The sequence below is a fragment of the Kogia breviceps genome, chromosome 12, assembly GCF_026419965.1.
Source record: "Kogia breviceps isolate mKogBre1 chromosome 12, mKogBre1 haplotype 1, whole genome shotgun sequence".
Taxonomy (NCBI): Eukaryota; Metazoa; Chordata; class Mammalia; order Artiodactyla; family Physeteridae; genus Kogia; species Kogia breviceps.
Window position 1 is genome coordinate 102194841 of NC_081321.1, and position 23672 is coordinate 102218512.

The following is a 23672-nucleotide window of genomic DNA, read 5'->3' on the forward strand; positions in this document are numbered from 1 at the left end:
GCAGAGCCGCTCGCGAGCCCCCCCACCCCCCACGCCCCCTCGTCTGCGCCTCTCCTTTCTCCCCCGTGGGCACAACTTCACCCGCCCCCAGCGCAGTCTCCTGGCCCGCTCAGCAGGGCCTTCCGGGGAGGGGTGGAGGGCTAGTCCTGGGGGGGCTCGGCTTGTGTGTCCCCTGTGCCGCCCTTACCCGGGAAATCTCTGCCAGGTGTGTGTTCATGTCCTGGTCGCTGACCTGCACCATCTGTCTGATCCCCTTGTAGTAGCTGTGAGGGGAGGGGGAGTTACACAGGGTAGGCCGCAGGGGGCGGGTACCGGAAGGGGGGGCGGTGGCTCCCGGACACTGGACCCGAAGCTACCCACAGGGCCCTCCTCCTGATCACAGGCCCGCACTGCCCGGGGGCCCCGCTGGGTGGGGGCTGAGGGTGGGCAGCCAGGCTCTGGCCTCATGGGGTGGGGTAGGGGGGCACTCACTCCTCCACCATCTTCTTATAGGTGGAGATCTCCTTGGCGTAGAGTAGCTTGTTGCTGGGAGAGTCCTGTGGGGGTCGGAGCCAAGTGACACCCAGGCCAAGACACCTGCACGCGCTCAGGATACCCAAAGAAAGAGGGGTGTGCGGGGGGATGGAGGTCCAACGGCGGAAGCTGCCCTGCCCAGCCACAGGCCTGACAGCGTTTTCGTCATTTTGTGATTAACGGTAAAACTCACTTTTTCTCTCTCACGGAAGGGGGAGGAGCTCGGGATCGCAGGCTGCCACGGGTCCACTGCCCAGAGGGCCTCCCTCCGCCCCAGGTACCCTGCACCTGTCTTTCGACCGAGCTCCAGCCCCTGCTGTGCAGTTCCACGCCCCAAACCGACCTCCTCACCTGCATCGCAGCCCCCCTCCCCTGACGCTTCGCGCTGCCAGGAAGCGGGCTGGGCTGCCCGCGGCTGTACTTACGCGGCTCAGCTTGTGCTCTGTGCGTGTGCAGGCGTCCATGAAGGTCTGTGCGATGACCGACAGGGAGGCGTCCACCACCTCGTGGACGTGCACGTCGAAGATGAAATGGGGGTTCTTGAGGATGTTCACCCAGAACCGGAGAGGTAAGCTGAGGCGGGACGACAGGGTGTGAGGGGCCGCCGAGGCCTGGAGCAGGGCGGGCGGGGCGGGGGGCGGGGCGGGGCCCACACCTGTTGGTCTTCCAGATGTGGATGGTGTCCTCGTCCTTGATGTCGTGCTTTTCTGCCTGCTCGTCCAGGAAGTCGAAGAAGTACTTGACTGCGGGCGGCACCGCGTGGCCGGGCGCCAGCACGCTCTGGAAGAAGTTGTCCACGAACTGCTGCAGCGTGCCCTGCGGGGCGGGAGCGGGGCTCAGCGCGTCGCAGCGGCGCCGGCCCAGCTCTGCCTCCCACGCGCCCTCCGCGGCCCACCTTGACTGAGAGCAGGCGGGTCAGGTAGATCTCGGTGATGGCCTTGGTGCGCTCCTTCTCCTTCACGCTGCCACGCTTGGACTTGCCTTCGTCCACCTCGTCCGTTGGCCGCACCAGGTGCCACACCCGGTTCTCCTCCTCCAGGAGGGCGTGGCCTGTGGGGGGAGGGGGTGCTGAAGGACGAGGACCGGAGCCCGGGGCCTGGGCCCCACGCCGGGCTCACAGCTCCCCCCAGACGGCGGCACGGGGCGGACACTGGCTCACGATGACCTCCAGAGGCCAGAAGGGCCCAGACGAGAGGAAGGGACTCACGCTCCCCAGGCAGGTCCTGCTGGCTGTCCTCAGGCTGCTGGGAGACCCCCACCTTCGACAGGATGAGAGTGGCTCCATCCCGGACCTGGGGAACAGAGTCATGAGGGACGGCCTCCTGCCCCACCCTCGGCAGGGGGTTCGGGCCGCCCGGCCGCCACACTCACGTTGTAGTGCATCAGCGTGTTGACGCGCTTCCACCGGCCCTCCCGCTGAGAGGTCAGGTCCAGGTCTGACAGGATCTGGGCTGTGGACCCAGGACGCCACTCTGTGGGAGGACACAGCCCAGCTCCTGGAACCGGGCCACAGCCCACCCCGCCCGGGCTCCTTCTCGCTGTCCCCCACCCGACCTGGCCGACCGGGCTTCCACGGGCACAGAGCCGGGCACACGAGGGCGATGCTCACCGAGGACCACGCTGTCAGCCTTGGGCCAGCGGGAGCAAGGCTGTGTGCGGTACACCTGGTCAATGATCTTCTCCTTGACCTGGGAGATGGTGTCACAGTTGAGGACCTTGACGGGGATGGCGTCGACCCCCTCGTCCTGGACGATCACGCTCACCATCTGCCAGGGGACGCAGAACGAAGGGCCGGTTGGCGAGGGGCCCTCGCCCTCACTCGCCCCAAACCGGGAGCAGTCTTGGGCCTCCCCCCAGTGGTGACAGCCTCAGGTGGAGGAGTGGTGGGGGGCGGGGGTCCTGAGCCCCTTCAGCACACAGGCCTCACCCTTTCCTGCACGCCGTGGCTCAGCAGGACAGAGGGCAGAGGACTGCTCACTTCTAGGTATCACGCGACACACAGGCATCACGGGGGCACACACCATGTACCACCTCCACACGCGCACAAGTTCACCACCGCTCGCCTGGTGTGCCCAGGCCCCTCAGACGCCTGCAGCAGGCCCAGGCACCCAGGAGGCAGCTGGCTTGGGGTCATGACACTTAGAGCCTCTCTCCAGTGACCCATGAGCCTGCTGAGGACCCATGACCCAGGCCCCTCCCTGAACACGGGTGGGCCCAGCACGGGGAATGGGTTCTAATGCAAGTCCACGAAGGAGGCGAGTGGCGTCAGCTTCTGGTCCCGAGGCTGGCCTGGAACCCGGCCCCTGAGGTCTCCCAGCAGCCCGCCCAGCCCCAGGGGCTCACCAGCGGTGCATACTCCACGTCGTCCCCCAGCAGCCCTGTGTCATTGAGGGTGTATTTGGCTTTCTTCTGCACAGCATCCACCGGCCCCTTCTCCACCTGATGCTTGATGGCCTTGAAGAGCTTGTACAACGGCTCCCCTGCGCTGTCCTAGAGCAACACAGGGCGGCTGAGCCATGGGTGGGACTGATCGTGCCAGGGTGGGAAGCAAACCCGTCCAGGTGGAGCCGGGCCGCAGGGAGGTGGACATTTTGGGGTACAGCACCACCCCGTCCCTCCCCACCCCCGGCAAGGCTGTGTGGAACCCACCTTGAGATACTGGTACAGGCAGATGGACATCCAATTAGACAGCATCCTCTCCACCACTGTCTCAGACCTGGAGATGCAGAAAGGCCTTGTGTTGAGAGACGCTTTAGTGCCCCTAGGATCAGCTGGCTCTTCCAAGTACCCAGACCACCCTCAGAGCAGCCCAGCCTCCATCCAGGCCAGAGTCTCCGTCAGGCTGTACATTTATAGCCTGCAGTGACCAATCTCCCAGCTCCCTCAGGGTGGGCCATTCATCTTCCACCTCCTCCTACAAAGGGCTGATGACAAGGGGAGCAGGTAAGTGACCAGCGGAGACCACCTGCTAGCAACGCCGCCGCCCCTGCCGTCCCTCCGCCCTACTCACTGGCACTGGCTGTACTTGCTGGCAAACCAGGTGCCTGAACAAGCCTGTGCTGCCCCACCGCCACCCCCCCTAGCACCCCCCACCGTGGCCTCTGCCCTTCCCCACGCACCTGCGCAGCATCAGCTTGGGGTTCTTGGCCACCACATACTGCTCCATGAGCTCCAGAAAGAGCGTGCGCATGATGTCCGTGTAGTACTCCAGCTTCCCGTGCAGCGCCACCGTCAGCAGCGAAGCAAAGTAGACCTTGGCGCGGGCCGAGAACTCCCGCTGGTTCTCCAAGGTGTGGATGAACTGCGGGGGAGACCGGTCAGGGCTCCGCCCTGCCCCGCCCCACCCCTTCGCTCCGGAGGCCCCGCCCCTCACGGCCCCACCCACACCCGAGGCCCCGCCTCTCACGGCCCCGCCCCACACCCAGAGGCCCCGCCCCTCGTGGGCCCCGCCCCACACCCCAGAGGCCCTGCACCGCTCACGTTGATGAGGAAGCACTTGCTGTTGAGCAGATTGGAGAACTGGTAGAGCGCCTGCTCCACTAAGGGCCGCCGTGACTCAGGGATGTCCAGCTTGCCCGTGATCATCACGTCCTTGTCGCCATCCTTGGAGGGCAGGAAGAAGACGCGGTCGGTGTAGGTCTTGTAGTCCAGCACGGGGATGCCTGCCTCGTGCACGTCGTTGGTCTGGTCCTCCATCTCAATCATCAGGTCTGCAGGGAGGTCAGGGTGAGGCATCCGCCGCTGGCAGCCCGCCGTCCTCGCTCCCTCCCTCCGTCCCTCCCAATGCGGCCTCTTCCGAGCCCTCGTCCCCCAGGACCTGCGGGGCGGCCCCCACCTGTGAACTCCTTCTTGCAGCGGTCACGCACGCTCTCCTCCAAGCCCTCCAGCTGGGACTTGATCTTCTCGTACTCGCGCTCTGCCTGTTGGCTCTTCCTCCTGGGGGCACAGGGAAGCAAGCTCCTGGGACCCGGGCTGGACTGTGCTGGCCACTGGGTGTGGCCAAGGGGCTGAGGCTGCCGGGGGAGGGGCTCACCAGTAGCAGTAGACAGACACGGCGATGACGGCCACCATGGGCACGATGACCAGCGGCAGGATGAGGCTGAGAGGCACGTCACTCACACGCGTGTCATACTCCACGCGGCCCAGCACCCACTCCCGGGAGCCAAACTTCACCTGCGCGGGGAGGCGGACTCAGCAAGGACAGGTGTGTGGCCGAACCCAGGAGAGCCCGGCGCCCCGGCCCCTCCCTGCCCCCACGCTACACGCACAATGAACTCAGGCAGGTTGTGGGTCGTGTCCCGCTTCTGCCGCCGCTTGGGAGGGGGCTGCACCTCCGGGGGCTCACAGTACAGATCGGTCTCCGTCAGCGTCTTCATGATGCACCGCTCGGCACCCACGAAGGCCTCGGCCTCGTGAATCGTCATGGCCTTGTTCAGGTTGGTGCCCTGGGGGGCAGGGGATGGGGCCACAGTGCCCAGGAGGGGTTCAGGGATGCCCCGACCAGCTCAGCCCAGACCTCAGGCTGCTCCCCTCCACGCACCCGCTCAGGACCTGACCCCCGGGGCTGCACCCAATCTCACCCGCGCGTGAATGAGCTTGTTGACCTGCTTCTTGACACCCCCTGTGAAGTTCTCGAAGGTGGGGTCGGCGACGTACTCAAAGGCACCAGCCTCGGTCCTGAGCAGGGCTTGGTGCCCGTCCATCTGAATGAGCGCCGTGAGGTTGTAGGCCTCGGGCTCCTCGGGGACGGCCGGGGACAAGAACACGACCTTGGAGTCACTGCAGAACACATACTCCCTGCCCACGACCTAAGAGCCGAGGCAGGACCGTTAGGCCACTCGGCACGGGCTGCATACTGCCCTGGCGTGTCCCCAGCAGCGGGCAGCGACTGACCGTCACGGGCTGCAGGGGTTCGGCCTCCCGCCGCCGCCTCCAGGACTGCAGGGGCTCGGCTATGACCACCATGGCGAACTTCTGGATCAGGCTGAAGCCCTGTCCTGTGACGTTGATACTCCGGCCACCACTGGGGGGGCAGAGAGGGGATGGTGCCTGAGTGGGCACACCTGGGCAAGGGAGGTGCCCAGCCAGCTCCGGAGCAAGTGCCCTGCAAGGCTGTGTCCCCGACCCCACCCTGCTTTTGGATACTCTTGCAAGTTATGTACAAGCACAGGCCTGCTGCAATGGCAGGGGCGGGGGGGGGGCGGTGTGTGTGCTCAGAGCGCGTGACTGAGTGCCGCCACCTTGGATTGTCAGAAGCGGCGCTGGGCTGGGGGGGAGGTCGGGCCTGCCCGACCCGGGGGTACAGTGGGGATTTTTGGAGGCCTCCTCCTGTCACCCAGACCAGCTCTGCCATATCCTCGCAAGCCCAGTGAGAAGAGGGCACATGGGAAATAGCTAGATGGGGTGGGTGTGGCCAGCAGCGTGGGAGTAGGGGGCACCCGCCATGGGGGGAGGAAGAGGTCACACCTGACGAAGCTTCGCAGCGGCTCGAAGGCCCGCAGGACTGGGTTCTCACGGTAGGTGAAGGTGACGCCAGGGCTGGGCACTTCGGAGCCCCCATAGTAAATCTTTAGGGACAGCTCTCCCGGAACCGCCTGGGGGCCGGTGACACACTGAAGCTGTGCCCCAAACTGCGTCCTGGGGGTGGGGATCGCCAGTCAATGTCGACCCCACCCTGGGACCACCCGCAGCCCCAGGCCAGTGGGTCAATGGGTCTGGTTGGTTCCACTGCCCCCTCCAGGACAGGCACAGGGTCACGGCCAGAGGGCCCTCAGCCTGGCCCCAGGACCAGGGCAGACCGGGATTTGGCGGCCTGTGGGTGACACCCACACTTTACAGGGGACGTCATTGAGGGTCACCCGCATGTCCTCCTCAGAGCCTGTGTCCAGGTGGGTGCCGTTGATGGTCAACGTGGTGCCGCCCGCCTGTGGCCCCTGCTTTGGCTCCACACTGAGGGGCTGGGGCTGCTAGAAGAGGAGCAGGGGCATTGGACTTAGGGCTGGGGCGGCAGGGCTGCGGCCCTCCCTCCCGGGCCTCGACTGGGCCATGACCGTTGTCAGAAAGAGGCAGGGGCACAGCCTCGCCTCACCCCGAGTCAGCACATGGCCCCCCAGGTCCCACCCACATCCGCAAGAGCTGCCTGCCAGGTGCTTACCTGATAGGTGAACTGGACATGGGGAGGCGAATGGCCGAGCTTCCCACTGATGTCCACCTCGACGCCCCCCGTGAAGGGCGCCTCCGCAGCCTCGACGGTGCACACGATCCTGCGTGGGTGGCAGGCAGGGGGGCACACTCTGTGGGTGTGCAAGCCCTGGGCACCCACGCACGCCTAGACCATGGCCTTCCTCTCCACCTCCCCAGTCCCCTGGCCCCCCAGGGTAGGGCCTGGCCCAGCTCTGAGGGCCCAGGTTGCCCACTCACCGGGTGGACACGGAGTACCGTTCTGGCTCAAAGGCACAGTTCCGGCCAGCCACGGTGACCCTCTTCACGTCGTCTGCTCTGACCCCCAGATTTGACCCAAGGATGGTGACGCGAATGCCTCCACCGAGCGGACCAGTCTCAGGCTGGATCTGAAATTGGCAGAGCCCGGCTGGCCTGGTGGCTTGGGCAGGCCAGGCTGCGCAGCGGGTCCAGGGCCGGGCCGGAGTCCCTCCTGTCAGGGAGGTGGGGGGTAAGGGGGCTTACCCTGGTGATGACAGGCGGTGGACACTCGGAGGTGGCGTTACCACACAGGGCCGCGTACACACACCTGCTCTGCCCGCTGCACCACACGCACTCGTAGGCAGGGTCAGCGGCCAGGCACAGGCTGCAGTCGCTGCGGCCGAAGGAGCAGTTGTAGAGGGTCACTGCGGAGGGAGAAGCTGGCCGTCGGCAGGGCCGCCCTGCTCCCCTTTGCCCGCCCACCAGCCCAGCCACCCCCACCCACCCACCTTGGAGCCGGCTGTCAATGTTCTTGCCATAGGACTTGACATACAGATGCAGGGGCAGCGTCTCGTTGGCATCGTGGGAAAGCTGGGGGCACACAGGGACACGCTGCACCCCCGACTCCCACCCAAGCCCCCGAGGGTGGCCACCATGAGTCCCCTCGCGGCCGACGGGGAGCAAGGGGAGGCCTCCAGGTGGCCAGAAGCTGGAGGCTCGGAGACGGAGGGTGACTTGGATTCCAGGGAGACAGGAGGCCCGGGGATGCTCCAAGGCCACACCTGCCTGCCGGCCCTGCTTCCCCAGCAGGGCAGGTGGTGAGCCTGCCCCCGCCCCACCCCTCAAGCCCCGGAGGTAACTGGGCTGCCCCCGCAGGGCCAGCCCTCGGGGTCCACCAGCCTGGCCCGCCCACCCCGGGAGGCGTACCTTTGGGGTCCGAAAGGAGAAGATTCCTTGCTCCTGTGTGCTGACTGGCTCCTCAAACTTGAGCAGGTCACTGCCCACGTGCAGGGAGGAGCCCTGCCAGACAGGCCAGTCAGGATACCCGAGGCGGGCCAGCCCGTCCCACATGCCCGCCCTGGGCCCCGGCGCCCGCCGCGCCCCACACAGCTCCCGGGCCAGCGTGGGCGCCCCCGTCCCAACTGACACCTGGCCGCTCACAGACAGGCCCCGCCACGGCCGACACCTGGACTCACCTCCCTGATCCCTCCTGAGCAGCACTTGGCTGCCCAGCCCCTGCACGCCCGAACCCCTCGAGGCCCATCCAGATGCCCCACGTCCACCCTGACCCCTCTGCCTCCTTCACGTGCTGGGCCCTGAGCCGCAGAGGCTGGATGGGCCCCGGCACTTAGCTTCTGGTCCGCGGGAGGACGGCTCTGAGCAAGCCTACGCCCCTCCGCCAGCCGTCACGGCCCCTGCTGGGACTCCCAGGCCCGACCTCACCGGTAAGCCAGGGCCCCACGAGCCTCCGCACCTTCACCGTGTCCAGGTTCTTGCCCTGGAAGGTCACAGCCGTCTCGTGGCTCATGGGGATGACCAGCGGGCTGGGGTTCAGGAACTGGGGGCAGTCGTCCTCCTGGGGAGGGCAGGGCTGGTCAGGTGCCGCCTGGCCCCAGCCGAGCAGCCTGGCCCCGCGTGCCCTCACGGCCCCTCACCATGTGGGCACGGACGATGCCGTCCTCGGGGTTGGGCGAGGCCTCCCGACACTCGTGGTAGCGCAGGTCCCACTGGCAGGTCCAGCGGTTGCTGGCACAGGAGATGCACCTGGAGGAGAGGGCGGTGAGGAGCGCGGGGACCGAGCGGGGGCCGTGGGGGCCGGGCAGGGGCAGCACTCACGGCAGATTCTCCTCCAGGCTCATGGCCACTCGGCAGTCATAGAAGGGGTACAGGTGGGAGGTCAGGAAGACGTCGCCACGTTTGAAGAAGAGCTGGATGGTCACAGCCACGTGATCTGTGGACAACGGGTGGGGGCGGTGTCAGGCGGGGACGCAGGGGGAGGCGGGCTCGGGATGGGGGGGGACAGGCAGCCGGAACTGGGCCCCCCTCCCGCCCCAGCTCCTCCTTCCATCAGAGCTCCCCACGGGCGACCCAGCAGAGAGCGGGAGGCCGCGTGTGGAGACCCTGGTCTGAGTGGGGTCCCGCAGGGCTCAGCAGGACCCGCCACCGCTATCAGATCTCAGCGCGTGTGTCGCCCCCAGGGCTCTGTCCCTGCGGGCCCCGCGGGCCGTGGTTCCTGGGCGTCTGAGGCAGAGCGCCTGTCAGGTCCCAGCCGTGTCAGCGCGTGGCCTCTGCAGGCCCCAAATGCTCAGGGGACGGGCTGGGGCGGGGCCTCACCCTGGCCAGGCGGCGTGCTCGGGATGCTGCTTGGGGAGTTGCAGACCACGGCGCCCCCTTGCATGCTCGCCACGTGCGGCGGTGATTCACCAAAGAGGCACAGCAGCTTGTCCTCCTCGCTCAGGGCCGGGAGGGGACTGACGGTCAGGTGCACCTGCGGAAGGGCCACTCAGCTCACAGCAGGACTCCTCTGCCCAGCCTCGGGGTGCAGGCAACCTCCCGCCCCCGCCCTGAGCCCCGGTCCTCTGGCCGTCCTCCGGCCGCCCTCCTGTATGTGTACACCCGGCCTCTGGAGAATCCTCTAGAACCTGGCTCCATTTCATCTGAATGGGCCCCTCCGCAGTCACCTAAGCCGCTCCTGGGACAGGGCCTGGGTCTGCCCTGGATTCTCAGGAGCCCCTCGGGTCAAAGGGGCCAGGGCATCCAACAAAGGATGGGGGGGGCCCTGTCCCTAGGCTCAGCGCCGCCGCCCAGGCCAGGAGCAAGATACCACACGGGTCTCCTGCCGTCCCCACAGCCCCAGGCCAGCAGCGCCCCTGCCTCCCCCCTCACCACGCACCTCTCCCTGGGCCCGGCGGCTCATGTTCTGCGGCTGGGCCTCGGTGACAGCCACGCAGGCCTCACTGCGGCTCCACAGCCAGTGGCCACTCTCTTCGGCCCGCGGGCACTCGGCCCTCCTGGTGCATCTGCGGGGGCAGGGGGTGCCCGTCAGCCCCCAGGGTGGGGCGGCAACCCCCAGACCCAGGCTGGGGCCGAGCCCCCCACACTCCCGGGTGCTCACCGTCCCTCGACGACGCACCAGCCGCAGTAGGGGTCCTGTGAGCTGCGGCACTGGGCGCAAGTGGAAAAGCTATCACACTCCTGCACGGGGAGCCGGAACACCTGGGGGCACCGGGGCGGTGAGCGGGACCGCGGCCACCAGCCACAAAGGACCTCGCTCAGAGGCCACACTATCCTGGGATCACCAGCTTGATCCCTCCTTTACCCCTAAACCTTAGAAGCCTCAACACAACTCGAGGCTGGGCAGTGAGGGCTCCAGGCAGCAGCTGCTGGCCAGGCTCTGGGGGACCCGGCCAGGAGGCTGGACCTGACCCAGGATTGGGTGGCGCAGGATCCCAGGACCCATGTCCCCCACCGTCTGAGCTCACAGAAGCTACCTGGGGCCCCTCACCTCCCTGTTTGCACTTGGGGAAGGTCCACTTAGAGCACTGACCCTCTGGTCAGGAGGGGCCCAAGGCCCGGCCAGAAACACAGAACAGAGAGAAATGGTTTCAAAGAAGGGAAAGGTGCTCGAGAGGCACTGTCAGGACCCAAGGAGATGAGAGCTGCCCCCCCTCCCAGCATGCTCTGCATGTCTCCAGGGGCTGGACCACCAAGGCCCCTCCGCCCAGGCTCCACAGATGAACCTTGTCGTGGGTCATGGCGTACAGACTGGCCAGGTCTGCGGCCAGCACCAGGTCCCTCTTGATTTTCTTGTTGATCTCCACAAGGACAGAGCCATACTCTGCGGAGCTGCCATCTGGAGCGAGGTACACCTGGTGGGCACGAGGGCAGGTGCATGGTGAGGGCTGGGGGCCTCGTGCACCCCTCCGGAAACCACCCTGCCCCAGCCCTGGGCCTCACCTTGAGGACCCGGCCGTCCGAGGTGCCCAGGAAGGCGATGGTGTGGCCATTCTCGGTCGTCACTGTCACAGCTGTCAGGTTCAGGCCTCCACGGTGCAGCACGGCTACGGCTGAGAGTCCGTCTCGGCTGCCCAGCGGGTAGGGCAGGTGCTCCGAGCCACACAGGAAACTCTCGCTGGCACCCTATGGACCATGGCATCAACGGTGGGTGCAGACCCCCGCCCGAGGCCTCTCCCCACCACGGCTCCCAGCACTCGTGGCCCTACACACGTCCCCCAGAACTGGCCCAGGCAGGCAGGGCCCCGACCCAGGTGCTCACTGCTCTAAACCCCAACGTCCAGCGTGGCTGACACCTGGGAGAGGTGGCACCCACATCTCACGCTCACCTGTCTGCAGGGACACCGCACATGCACACACACACGCGCGCACACACACGCACACGCACACACACGGCCTTCACAAGCAGGTGGGACGTGGACACCGCGAGCAGGTCCCACGGTGGTCTAAGCCCGTGGGAGAACGTGCTGAGGCCACGTACCGACCCGTGGCCCCCACACTGGATCTCGCCGTGGAAGGGCTTGTAGAAGGTGTCCCGGCTGGCCTCCCGGGCGCCCGTGTAGCAGGCGTTGCGGTTGGCCTCCATCTTGCGGTGGACCTCGTCCAGTGGGAACAGGCAGAGGCCTGCCCACGGCCCCCCGCCGGCCCGGCCATCTGTGCTGAAGACAGTGTAGAGCACCCCAGTGGCGCCTGGCCGGGCCACGGAGGCCGCCAGGCAGGTGCTGAAGGTGGGGACCCGGGTGTCGCCGGGGCCCTGGCAGCGCAGGTCCACCTCCAGGTAGGAGTAGTAGAACGGGTCGGACTTGCACATACGCGCCAGCAGTGTGCGGTTCCGGGCCGGGTGCTTGTCCTGCTGGTTGAAGACGAAGAAGACGTAGGAGCCGTCCTCGAAGGCAGCCACGAACTGCTGTGTGTTTGTGGACAGGTAGCCGGCCTTGTAGGTGGCATGGTCCGTGTAGGCCTCGAAGGCCTCCCTGCCCTCGCTCCGGTCCAGCAGGCGCGTGCTCACGATGATGCCGTTGTCGTGGGGCCCGTTGCCTTTGCCCACAAAGAGCACGTGCTTGCCGCCCGGGCCCGTGGTGCTCACCAGCCCCACAGTGGCCACGCTCTCATCGTTGCTGGCCACGAAGGACTTCTCACCACTGCCGTCCTCGTAGAAGAGGAGCGTGGAGATGTTACTCAAAGAGCGCAGGGCGCAGATGCCCTTGAAGAGGCTGCCGCACTCGATGAGGCGGTTCTGCGGGTGGTCGAGCAGCAGGAGCTGGTTGACGTTGTCAGTCTGCACGGCCTCGTGGCACTGGCTCGCCTCGATGGGCGGCGTGCACTTCTTGTTGTCCAGGGCCGGGCCCGTGGCCGCCCGCTGCTCTAGCTGCAGGTCGGCACTCAGCTGGTAGAGCGCGTTCACCGCCCCCACGTACACCACGCCTGACACCTCATCCACCACCAGGTGGTTCAGCTCCGTCTCGCTGCGGAAGAAGTCCAGCTTGCGGGGCCGCAGGCTCGCACTTGTGCCCAGCAGGCCCAGGAGGGTCAGGCTCCAGAGCTGCAGCGCCATTGCCCCCGGCACCCTGTGGGAAGAGAGGAGGGTCAGGGGAGCCCCAGCCTGGAGGACCCACCCCACCCACAGGAAGCCCCTGGTGCCTGACCCTGCCCAGCTCGCCTGAGCCCCCCATCCCTTCCCTGCCTTCCCACCCATCTGGCCAGACACACCCACTCTCATCTCCAAGGAGATCACCTCCCGGGCCTCCTCAAGAAGGAGCACTTGGGGCTTCCCTGGTGGCGCAGGGGTTGGGAGTCCGCCTGCCAATGCGGGGGACGCGGGTTCGGGCCCCGGTCCGGGAGGATCCCACACGCCGCGGAGCGGCTGGGCCCGTGAGCCGTGGCCGCTGAGCCTGCGCGTCCGGAGCCTGTGCTCCGCAGCGGGAGAGGCCACAGCAGTGAGAGGCCCGCGTACCGCAAAAAAAAAAAAAAAAAAAAAAAAAAAGGAGCACCTGTAACCGCGGATGGGCCAGGCCACCAGCACTGCAGCTCTAGGCCTGGGTGCAGCCGCCCCCAGAGGACTGCGTCCTGGCCTCTGCCCCCAGGTTCCCAAAGCACCTTTAGGCCCACCTCCGTGGCAAAAGAGCACCTCCTCCAGAAAGTCTCCCAGACACTCACGCAGGTGCCCACCCTCACACCCCATGACCCCAAGAGCTCCGCACTCTCCAGAGCACAGACCCAAGCTGACCGACAGGCCCTGAACATACAAACAGGTGGGCCACACACCTGTTCTATGCCTGACTCTTGGTACACACGGTGTAATCCGACGGGAAGCAGCAGAGCCGCTGGTGGGCCCGCCTCCCCACCCCTCCCCCAAGCCTTCTGGACCCTCCCTCCAACCCCCCTTCCCCTGATGAACCAGCAGGAGGGCCCCAGCAACCCACCCGCCCTGCCTGTGCCGCACCCAGGGCAGACCCTCAGACACATGAACGCCGGAGGCAGGTCCTGGGAGGGAGTTCTGGGGTGAACCAGGTCTCTCTGAGGGGGACCCCGGAGGCCACGGGGGGTGCTGCGTGCGGGGCCGGGGCAGGCCGCGTCAGGGTGCGGGTGTCCGTCTGAGCACACACGTCCCTGCGTATGCGCGCGCGCCCGTGCGTGTCTCTGAGCGTGTGGGGGCGAGCTGCTGAGGCCAAGGGTGGGCTCAGGGTCCCCAGCGTGGAGGCCCCTCCACCTTGGGGCGGTCCAGCATGAACACCGCCCTCGGGACCCCGATCAGAGTCTCCTGAAGTGGTCTTGGCCGCCACCCCCACCGGCCACCCTCTCACAATCTGTGCGTGAGCCCTCACTCCCGGACCCGCCGGCACCTTCCCTGAGGGGGCCTGTGGCCGGCAGGACACTTAGGGCAGCTGTCCATGCCACGTGGCCGAGTGGAGACTGACCCCAACGGCAGAGGGTCATGAGGGGCTCGGGCCGTGGCCCCCCAGACTCCCCCCACGGCCGCTGCACCTCTACAGAGGAGCTGACACGCCCCCTACGGCCCCCTCAAACACCACCGCCCTGGAAATGCTCTCATTCCCTCAAGAAACAATTACTTTTCTCCTCCCCTTTGACAGCCCGCCCTGCCCTGCGTCCTTCTCCTCCAGGAAGGCAGAAGGCTGTCTGCTCCGCTCCATGTCCAGGGGACGTGTTTCTCTGTGGGCACTGGCTTTGGGCAAAGCTGTGCTGACTGGAATAGGGTGGCTTCTTCTCATGGACCCTGTGATTCTCACATCAAGCCAGCTTCCTTCTTTGCCTGAGCCACTAGGAAGCCCCCCGGACAGGCTGTGGCTGTTCGCCATCCCCCACTGCATCCCTCGGTTCTGAGTCTCCACAACGTTCCTCGAGCCCCTCGAGGAAGCGTAACCACGAAGCAACCAAGTGACAAAGCCCTCTGCACCCCAGCGTCACCACAGGGCACTGGCAGGGGCAGGTCTCGGGACCGGGGAAGGTGCCCCTCATTTGTGCACTGAAGCCCCTTGCTCTGGAGGTGCCCAGCTCCTGCCGGGCCCCTGGGGACCCCACAGGTCTCCTCACAAGCTGCTGGGAGAGGAGCCACCCACAGGCTGGCTTGACAGTGTGCAGGAGACAGCAGGGACCTGGGAAGGAGGTGAAACTGGCCTAAGCGAAGGCGGTGGGAGGAGGAGACAGGGTGACCCCAGGCCGCACCAAGACGAGGTGACCAGGTTGGGGAGGAGACGGGGCCTTTGGTCAAAGACAGGAAGAGTTCGCAGGGCCGCGCGCAGGCGGAGGCGGGCCTCTGCCGCCGCAGACTCCGGTCGGCTCCGCGGGCAACTGAGGCCGTCTGGGGGAGAGGAGGGCGCAGTTCAGAAAATCCCCAGGCTGGAGCTGGGCCGCCCGCGACGTCAGGACTGCACAGAACCGGGCGCGCCACGAGAGGCCCCGGGCGCTCAGGCACCCTCCGCTACCTCCGCTCAGGGCGCGGGGAGGGGGGGCGGGGAAGGGCAAGGCTGGAGGGCCCCGCCCCCCGCCGCCCCTCCCCCGCCGCCCCAGCGTCCCCGGCCGCCCCGCCCCCGCGCTCGCTGGCTCGCCCGCCGCGGCGCAAAGTCCGCTCCCCGGCGCCGCGGAGGCGGGGGGCGTCCAGGGCCCGCGGCCTCGAGCCCAGGCCGGCCCTGCCTCCCCCCCCCGCCCCGGCCCCGCTCACCCGCGTCCCCGCCGCGACTCCGGTCCCGCTCGGCTTTGGCGGCGGCTGCGGCTCCGGCCACGGGCCGCCGCGGCAAGCGGGGAATGAATGGAATGTTCCCGGAGCTCAGGGAGGGAGCGGGCGGGCGGGGGCGGACCTGCGGGTGCGGACGGACGGGCGGGGGCGGAGCCGCGGCCGGAGCTGGAGCCGCCCGAGCCCAGGCCATCCCTGGAAGCAGGCCCCCTGGTCCCCGATGGACCCGTGTGTCCAGGCCGGCCGGCAGCGCGCCTAGGACTTGAACCCAGAACCGACCAGGCGGGGGAACTCCTGGTGCTCCCCCCCTTCTGAAAGAGCTCTGCTGTGACCCTGAGCCCTGCCTCAGTCCTGGTAGCTCACAGACGTGACAGGACCCAGGAGACGGGAGGGTCAGTTTATAAAAAAGAATGCTCTGGTCTGCCTCTGGTTAATGTCCACTTGGCTGAGCCCCTGGGGCAGAAGCCCAGCCCTGTCCTTGGCCCCAGGGGCCCCCAGGGCTGGCACACCAGAAGTGCTCCATGAAAGCCATGTGTGTGGTCACGGAGCGGGACCAGCTCTTGCTGCTGACAGTAACGCTGGCCCAGATACTGTGCTGCTGCCCCCGCCCCACCCCCCCCTGAAGCAGGTCAGCACCAGACCTGGGCTCCCTGACCCAGGACCCCTCTGGGTGGTGGCCAGAGTGAGCCTCAAGTCCGAGGGTTCCAAGGGCCTCTCACGCTGACCCCAGGTCACACGGTCTGGCAGGAGGGACTTGGGTGACGATGACAGGCAGCAGCTCCCTCCACTTCCTAGACAAACAAAGCCTCAGGTGACCTGCCTGGCCAGGCCCACAGGAGCAAAGGGTGAACCACCTGACCAGAGGCAGCGCTCAGGCTGGCCTCGCGGGAGGTGCCAGGCACAGCCGGCAAAGCTTCCTGCGTTGGCGGCTGGCGTTCCTGGAACTGGCGCTTCCTGTTTTGAAGGCAGCCTGGGACCCCCCGCTTGCTCACCGGGCCAGTGGGGACTTCCTCAGGGCCATCAGACGCCTCTTCCTGGCGGAAGCCCGGAGGTGCACTTCCAAGAAGTCGCACAAACTCCAGCCTGCTGCTGGCCAGGAAGGCGTCTGGACAGGCGCCACCTCCCCCCAACCCTAATTCCCAGCCCTAACGTTCCAGATTCCAGCACTGCAGTCAGCGCCCAAACACGGCCCCAGCCCCAGTCTCGCAGCAGAGTCCACTCCTCCCAAGCAAATCCTGGCAGCGACCCCCACAGCTAGGGCACCTGGGTTCGGGCAGACGCTTGCACACCAGGCCCGGCCGGACCAAAGCCTCAGGGACACCACACGCCTTCGCTGCGTGGCTGTGGCCCCCCTGCCTTCCCCAGGTGCTTGGTGCCCAGCCCGCACTCACCCAGGCTCCAGCAGTCCAGCTCAGTCTCTGCTCCAGGCCAGCATGGAGATCCTCTAGGAAGCAAAGGAGGGACAGTGGTCTCACCACAAGCCTGGCCCCTGCCTCCTCGTCTCTCCTCTCTCCACATCTGGGGGGGCGAGGAACAGCCCATGGGACCCCCAGCTGGCCTCTGCCACCCTGGAGCAGGAGAACCTCAACTCCAGCCTCCTCCACTCCGCCCTCACGGCCCTCCCTCAGACACTGGCCTCCCAGCCCCTAGCCCACACCCCAGTGCACACGCCTGACACCGCCCCTCTTGCCCCTGCTCAAAAAAGGCAGAGGGCATTCCCTGGTGGTCTGGTGGTTAGGACTCTGCACTTTCACTGCCGAGGGCCTGGGTTCAGTTCTTGGGTGGGGAACTAAGATTCTGCTAGCTGCGCTGAACAGGAGGAAGAAAAAAAAAGGAAGAAGAAAAAGAGGAAGAAAAGGGCAGGGAACAGCTTCTCGTTAAGTCTCTCAGTACTGTCTGCTTATTAAACTAGGTAAATATATTACTTTGATTAAAATTAAAGTTGCTTTCTGAAAAACATGCATACACACGACCCCGCAATTCTCCTTACTACTTACTAGCTGTGTGATCTTGGGCAAATTACTTAACTTCTCTGAGCCTCATTTCCCCATCTGTGAAGCGGAGACAGTCATAGTGAGCTCCCTCAGGGGTTTGTAAGAACTAAATTATTCCTGCAGGTAGAGCCTCGGGAGAGCCTGTTACACTGTAGCACTCAGCAATGCTTGCTATTGTATCTTCTCCTGGATAAACACCCCTGTGTACCCACAGGGAGGACTAGTCCAAGGATACTTCTCAGCAGGGTTCATTATAGTGAAAATCTGGCAACCATCCAGCATGCAGCCAGAAGACCCTGAAAAACCATGGTGCTGATGCAGGTGGGTGGGCCACGCTGACCCAATGGAGCCCAGACCCGTTGGGGACGGCTGTGGTGCAGAACTCCAGGTATCGCCACACGTGGGTGTCGATACAGACACACATGGTTTAACTGAGAAGTTCTAGAAGCCTTCATCCAAACTGAAAGTCAAGGTGAAGGGGGGCGGTGTAGGGAGGGGAGGGGGCTGGGACAGCAAAGCAACTTCATTTGCCACTTTTGGAAAAAAATTTTAGAAGGATATATTTACACACTACTCGTCAAAATAAAAAGAACTCTGTGTAACAATAACAATCAGACCCCCTCCAGCTCCACTCTGCCTCAGGACACGGCTTTCCAGGCGCTCAGTGACCATACCCCAAGCCACCTCTCCGGGCCTAACCCAGGTCTCCTCCCCAGGTCTCCCCGGCCATGGCCCACGGGCTCCCTGCCTGGCTGCCCTCCCCAGCAGCGTGCCCCCAACACCTCCTCCACCAGGGTCAGGCCCTGCTCCCCCCGTACCCCCACCACACATTCCCCCGACGTGGGGAACGACATTGCGAGTAGGGCCCAGGCCCGGGAGGACCCACGGCCGGTCCAAAGACCGCAGGCAAGGCCTGCGGGGAGGTGGGTGCCACACTTGCGCACACAGGCAGGAGCCGCATGAGAAATCTGGACCGGGCCTGGCCTCGAGGCTGCATCCAGTCCGGGCGGAGGCTGAGCTCGGGGTCCACAGCACGCGAGGGCACAGGGCATGCAGACCTGCCACCCTAAAGGGACATCACTCTGGCCTCCATGTGCCCTGTGCACCGCCCTCCACTGGCCCAGGCCCCTCCCTGGCCGGGGGTGTGCATGCTGCAGGTGTCGCCAAGGGAGGCTAGCCTCTTCCAAGGGATACCTTCTTCCTGAGCCCACACACCCAGCCTCCACAGCCACCACCTCACCCCTCGACAGACCTGCCCCAAGTGACCCACTGGGGTGGAGCCACCTCTCAGACCCTCCAATTTCTCCTCCCAACGTCAGGCTCCTCCAGCCAGCACTGCCTCCAGAATGAAACTTGATCCCGTCCCCTTCCCCTTGTCTAACTCGGCCTCAACCACCCTGTCCTGGCCCCCAGCTGCCCCAGCGTGTCCAACCGGCCTCTGCTCTGGAGGGTCAGTCCTTCTGTCTCAGGTGAAGGCCACTCTCCTGAACACCCACAGGCCCCTGAGGCCATGGGTGTCCCCCCCACCCCCACCCCACGATCACACACCTGATGCTGCTGCCCAGAGGGGCCGCAGGGGCTGAGCTCTGGAGCCACGTTATTGGGTTCAAACCCCAGGTCTGTCTCTTTCTACCTGGCTTATGTGGGCTCTTTACAAACTTACACCGTGCCTCAGTTTCCCGGGTGTGACATGGGGGGTAATAACAGCACCAACCCAAGTGGGCTGCCGCGAGGTATAAGTGAATCCGCGTGCAGAAATCCTTCGGCTGTCCTCTCAGGGGAGGAGGAAGTCAGGGTGACGCCATGATGTCGCCATGTCTCTGCTTTTGCTGTTCCCCCTGGGAAACTCCTGCCCACCCCTCAGAAGCCTGAGACACCCATCCTGACCTGGCCCTGCAGGACCGTCACTCCTCCGCTGTGGTCTGTGGTCTTCACTGGTGAGCAAGGTCTGAACACAGGATCTGAGACCCTAGGTGGGTCTCAGCCCAGTGAACCGGCAAGGGGGTGACACACAGCAGAGGAAGCTGAAAGTACCTGTGCCCCTACAGCTGGCCAGCCCCTCAGCCTCTCGCACACGGTGGTGTGTCCTCCCCCAGCCAGGGCGCTGATGGGGACGGGGCTGCGGGCGGTCCAGGCCTCTCCTCGCCCCTCGCACATCCACAGGAGTGGGAAGCAACAGGAAGGAGCCTCGGCCACTGGGTCCCCTGAGGCTCCCCCTCCCCGGGCTCCTTTCTTCTAAGCAGTAGCTGCTCCCCACACCAGGAAAAGGCGAACAGGAGGTGCCCACTGGGGGCAGGGTCCTCAGGCCAGGCCAGGGCTGTCAGGGTCCCCCTCCGGTCTTTCCCCCCCACCCCGGGAGGAGGGCCCTAGAGTGCCGGCTAGACCTCCCTGTCACTAGGGTCAAGCAAACACAGATGGAGCAACTTCTTAAAGCTGAAGTCAATACAATGCACAGCACCCAGGGCTGTGGAGGCCCTTGGCAGCCTGTGGGCTCAGGAAGGGGACCCAGAGACCAGGACGGGGACTCGGGCTCAGGCAGACACGGAGAAACGGACGATTCAGGCTAAGGCTCAAGCCCAAGGCAGGGACACCCTGAGACTGGTGTGCGGGGGGGGGGTGGGAGTCTTAGCACCGTATGGAGCGCACTACGGACGCCCAACGCGGGGGTGGAGTAGCCAACACCCTGCGGAGAGGGTGGGGGCGGCGTCGCCCCGGGGCCAGGCCAGGAGACAGCGAGGGTGGCTGTCCCGCCTCAGGCGCCGCCCCTCCCCCGCCCGGCAGCTGGCTGCAGGGGACCGGCCTCCGCTCCGTTCTCGAGGCGAAAATGCAAATCTGCAATTAGCCGGGAGCGCGAAACAAATCAGAGGAAACTAAACAGGCGAGACGCCGGCAAATCCGAGCCTCCGCCGTTTTCAAAACAAGTGCGAGGGAGGGGCGCGAATGGGCCCGGGGGGAGCGTCGGGGCCGTCGCGTCAGGGCGAGAGCGAGCTCCGGGGTCCCACCGCGCCCGCCCGGGGCCCAGGGTCTGAGTTCAGCCCGGGAGGTGGGGCGGTACCCCGACGGGGAGGGCCGGCCTGGCCTCGTAACCCCAGGCGACCAGGTGGCGGCGCGGCTCCGGCGGACGACCCCTCCGGAAGCCCTGCCCGCACCCCGCGTTCCCGGGGGGAATAAGAGGGCCTCTGACGAGCCTCCCAGGGGACCCAGGGCGCACGGTCGGGGGGAGCCTGACCTCCGGTCGCCGCGGCGGCGGCCACGTGGGCCCAGGGACCCGTCCCCAAGGAGCCTCGCGGGGCGTCAGGCTGTCCTCTGGCCGGGAAGGGCGCGGTGGCCAGGCCCCCGGCTCCGCGGTCGGCCAGTGATCCGCCGAGACCCCAGGCGCATACGGCATGGCTCCCAACCCCCACCCCGCCAGACTCACCGGGCAAAGGCCGAGCTCCCCGCACAGATACCTAGGAGCAGCCGTGGGCGGGGCCGGGCTCCAGGGTCAGCCTGACGTCTAGCCTGAGCCTTGCGTCAGCGCCGGAGAGCCTCCCACAGGACCCCTCCCAGGTATAGGGTGTCACCTCCCCACCAGCCCGGCTCACAGCCCGGTTCCTCCGTCAACCGGCAGAGACTGTGGGCCAGATGGCCCATCCCCGCGGGGGCTGGGGAGGGCTGCAGCCTGGGCTCCGGGTCCCAGCATGAAAATCACCCCTGCCTGGTGGCCGCGAGAAGGTCAAAGGCCCAAGACCCCAGGCCAAGGGGGAGTGGGCGCAGAGAAACCCCAGGGCTTTCTCTGCCACCTGCCTTTGGGGTCTCCGCGCCCGCTGCCCCTGATCCCATGGGCCTCCCCCCAGCCAAGTCCATAGCCCCCCGCTCCTTCCCGCCCTGTGCACCCAGGCCGCCGCTCAGCCCCTCCGACTGATACCCGAGGTCACCGTGACCAGTGTCTCTGCATCCAGCCCTCGCCCTCGGGTGTCTCGGGCTCACCCGGCAAAGCCCAACGGCGTGCGCCGCAGCCGCAGCCTCCCGCGCCCCCGTGACTGCAGACCCTGCCGTGTGGGCGCCGGCCAGACTGGGATCCCCACGCTGCTGGCAGGCGGGCCCCTCTCTGGTCGCAGTCGCTGCCTCACCATGCGGTGCCTAACCTCGTGGAGAGAGAGCTTAGGGCGACGACTGGGTTTCAGCCGATTACCGCCCTTCAAGAATACCTGCCTGGGTGCCCCCTCCTCGGCCTCCTAGGCCTCCCAGACCCTCGGGACACAAGGTGGGGTTCAGCAGGTTCTGGGGCCCAGACGCCCCACCGTGATGCAAGACCCACCTCTCCTCTCGGCCGCCCCACCGAGTCCCAGCCACCATCGTGTCCCACCTGGACTCGGTTTGGGCCCCCTTTCTGCTTCCCCCCCAGGCTCGCCCACGTCCCTCCTCTGCAGAGCAGTCCTTCCCGTCAGAACACCCCCCACGCCCCCAAATGGGCCCGCTGACCGGCTCCACCTGCTCAGCCCGAAGCCCCCAAGCGCCTCCGGTGCTGTGTGCTGGGGACAGAGGGACACGTTTCCACCCTCCAGGGTCCGGGAGCCCCCGTGGCGCTCCCAGCAGCTTGTCGGCCCTGGCACACAGCGGCCGCGGTCAACGCCCGGTGAACAGATGAATGGCGCTGGCGCTCAGGCACGTGTGGACACCCTCCAGAGACCACCTCTCCAGTGGACGGCCTGTCAGGGTCAGGCTGAGAGGGGCAGGAAGACGGGGCGAGATACTGGGAGAAGCCAGACGTGGGCTGGGGCCGGCTGAGACGGGGCGGGCACTGCAGGGCGTCAGGAGCACACATGAGGCCAACGGGAGCAGCCCAGCGGACAGAGCACCGGCGGGGCTCCGGGAGGAGGGGCTGCACCCCCGTTCCCCAGTCCCAGCCGGGAGAGGCTGGGAGCAGTGCTTGGGGCATCGGGCCCCGCGCAGGCAGGAGCCACTGGTTCTGAGGTCTGCCCCCGCCTGCCAGCGCCCACTGAAGAGCTAGCTGCCCGCACTCACCTCCCCTTTCCAGGCTCACCTCCCACAGCTGGCTGGATGCTGCCCGCCCAGAGCCCCCTTCCTTTCCCAGGCCGTGTGCAGGAGGCAGGAGTGGGACACAGGGGCGGATGGGGGAGGGCCCGAGCGAGCAAGGAGCCGGCCAGACCTGTAATCTCCCAGTCAGTCTGTCAGCGTCTCAGCGGTCACCCCGACCCCCTCCTCTATCACAGCCGAACCCCACCATCAGCCGGGGGCGCCGTGCCCAGCTGGCATAGCCAGCCACCACTCACACACACGTGAGCACACACGTGCAGGCACACACGTCTGCCCCAGGCCCAGAGTGTTTCCGGGACAGAGAGCCCCAGACCCGAGCACCTGCGCTGGGTGGGCCTCGGGCAGCCCCAGCACTGCATGTGCCCAGCACGCCCAGAAGGGCCGAGGGGCCTGGAGGAGCTGGGCAGGCCTGGAGCTGGCCTCGAGGGACCCTGTGTGGGAAAGGTGGGCCAGGGCCATCTGCGCGGGGGGGATGGCTCCAGGCCGCTGGCCCGGTCTCTGTCCAGGCGGGGTCGGGGCCTGGTGAGGTGCAGGGTGCTTGGGGGGCTGGGTAGGGTCTGGAGTCCAGGCTCAGGGTGGGGCAGCAGTCAGGGTTCGGGTTAGGCTTTGGAAGGGCAGAGAGGGACCGGGAGTTTCCAGCGAGGAGATACCCCAGCTCAGGGTAAGGCGGAGTGGTGGATGGGACAAGAGTGCAGGCGTCAGGGGCTGGCGAGGTGGCCGGGACTGCGTGGGTGGAGGCGGGCACCCAGCCTCCCCGTGACCACACACCCAGGAAGTAGCCCACAGGTCCCTGGCGCAGGCCCAGCGCCCAGCCCCTCAGCGGCTCACTCAGTCCAGCAAGGAGCTGTCCCACACAGGGCTAGGGCCAGGGGCCGCCTGCAGGAAGCGGGCCTGGGTCTCCTGCCTGGGTCTCCCTGTCTTGCTCCTCCTTGGCCTCCCATCCCCCCTCCTGACATCCTTCCCCGGGTCCGGAGACGGCTCACGGAGGCCCCCGAATTAGGCCCGATGCCAAGATGGGGGCAGGCCCAGCCCCTCATGTCTCCCGGCCCGTCTGGGGGAGCAACTCCAAGGCTGAGAGGGAGCAGGCGGGCCGCGCTGGGGCCTCTCCCTCCCGCCACCTGCCCGCGGCCCCGCCACCTCACCCAGCTCTGGTCCCACCACTGGGTGCAAGCGGGGCAGCAGCCACCTTCCCTGGGAAGGGCAGCAGCCTCACGCGGCAGTGTCCCGGGCCCTGGCCCTTCCCCAGAGTAGGCCCCCCCCCCCCTCCGCTCTGAGGACGCCCTGGCTGGGCCGGGGCTGGGGGCTAGAATCCACATTCAGGCCCAGAGCCCACACCTGTTAATGGTCCGGGAGCTTACCTCCCATGGCCGGGTCCACCCCCCACCCCCAGGCCACCCCAACCCTGCCACTTGTGCCGCAGGCCCCCTTGTACCCCAGGACAGACCCACGCTCCCTAACCTATCAGGGCTGTCCTCGGACCCCTTCAGCACCCGTCCCTC

General features: G+C 66.6%; 1 protein-coding gene across 23 annotated transcripts in view; it reads right to left on the reverse strand.

Moving 5' to 3' along the window:
* Nucleotides 1–23672, reverse strand: part of PLXNB2 (plexin B2) — a 29435-nt gene that overhangs the window by 1203 nt on the left and 4560 nt on the right. For 2 of the 23 annotated variants that reach the window (XM_059082035.2, XM_067010512.1), the window contains exons 2-35: nt 16531–16583; nt 11429–12515; nt 10891–11073; nt 10674–10802; nt 10049–10149; nt 9827–9953; nt 9268–9421; nt 8770–8884; nt 8589–8697; nt 8408–8509; nt 7861–7953; nt 7443–7524; nt 7198–7358; nt 6934–7082; nt 6668–6776; nt 6343–6479; nt 5980–6150; nt 5407–5536; nt 5094–5321; nt 4782–4958; nt 4547–4686; nt 4349–4449; nt 3994–4223; nt 3633–3814; nt 3163–3229; nt 2857–3003; nt 2123–2279; nt 1885–1985; nt 1721–1805; nt 1409–1563; nt 1169–1329; nt 939–1086; nt 472–536; nt 188–263 (exon numbers count right to left, since the gene is read on the reverse strand). In XM_059082035.2, the coding sequence (XP_058938018.1) occupies nt 188–263; nt 472–536; nt 939–1086; nt 1169–1329; nt 1409–1563; nt 1721–1805; nt 1885–1985; nt 2123–2279; nt 2857–3003; nt 3163–3229; nt 3633–3814; nt 3994–4223; nt 4349–4449; nt 4547–4686; nt 4782–4958; nt 5094–5321; nt 5407–5536; nt 5980–6150; nt 6343–6479; nt 6668–6776; nt 6934–7082; nt 7198–7358; nt 7443–7524; nt 7861–7953; nt 8408–8509; nt 8589–8697; nt 8770–8884; nt 9268–9421; nt 9827–9953; nt 10049–10149; nt 10674–10802; nt 10891–11073; nt 11429–12502 (5346 nt within the window). In that variant the 5' untranslated portion in view covers nt 12503–12515; nt 16531–16583. Of the gene's footprint in view, nt 1–187; nt 264–471; nt 537–938; nt 1087–1168; nt 1330–1408; nt 1564–1720; nt 1806–1884; nt 1986–2122; nt 2280–2856; nt 3004–3162; nt 3230–3632; nt 3815–3993; nt 4224–4348; nt 4474–4546; nt 4687–4781; nt 4959–5093; nt 5322–5406; nt 5537–5979; nt 6151–6342; nt 6480–6667; nt 6777–6933; nt 7083–7197; nt 7359–7442; nt 7525–7860; nt 7954–8407; nt 8510–8588; nt 8698–8769; nt 8885–9267; nt 9422–9826; nt 9954–10048; nt 10150–10673; nt 10803–10890; nt 11074–11428; nt 12516–14631; nt 14768–15127; nt 15272–15780; nt 15931–16530; nt 16584–16810; nt 16895–17136; nt 17191–20362; nt 20382–20551; nt 20606–23672 lie in introns of those variants that run through there. The other 21 variants (XM_067010505.1, XM_067010511.1, XM_067010510.1 and 18 more) reach the window with 21 other exon arrangements.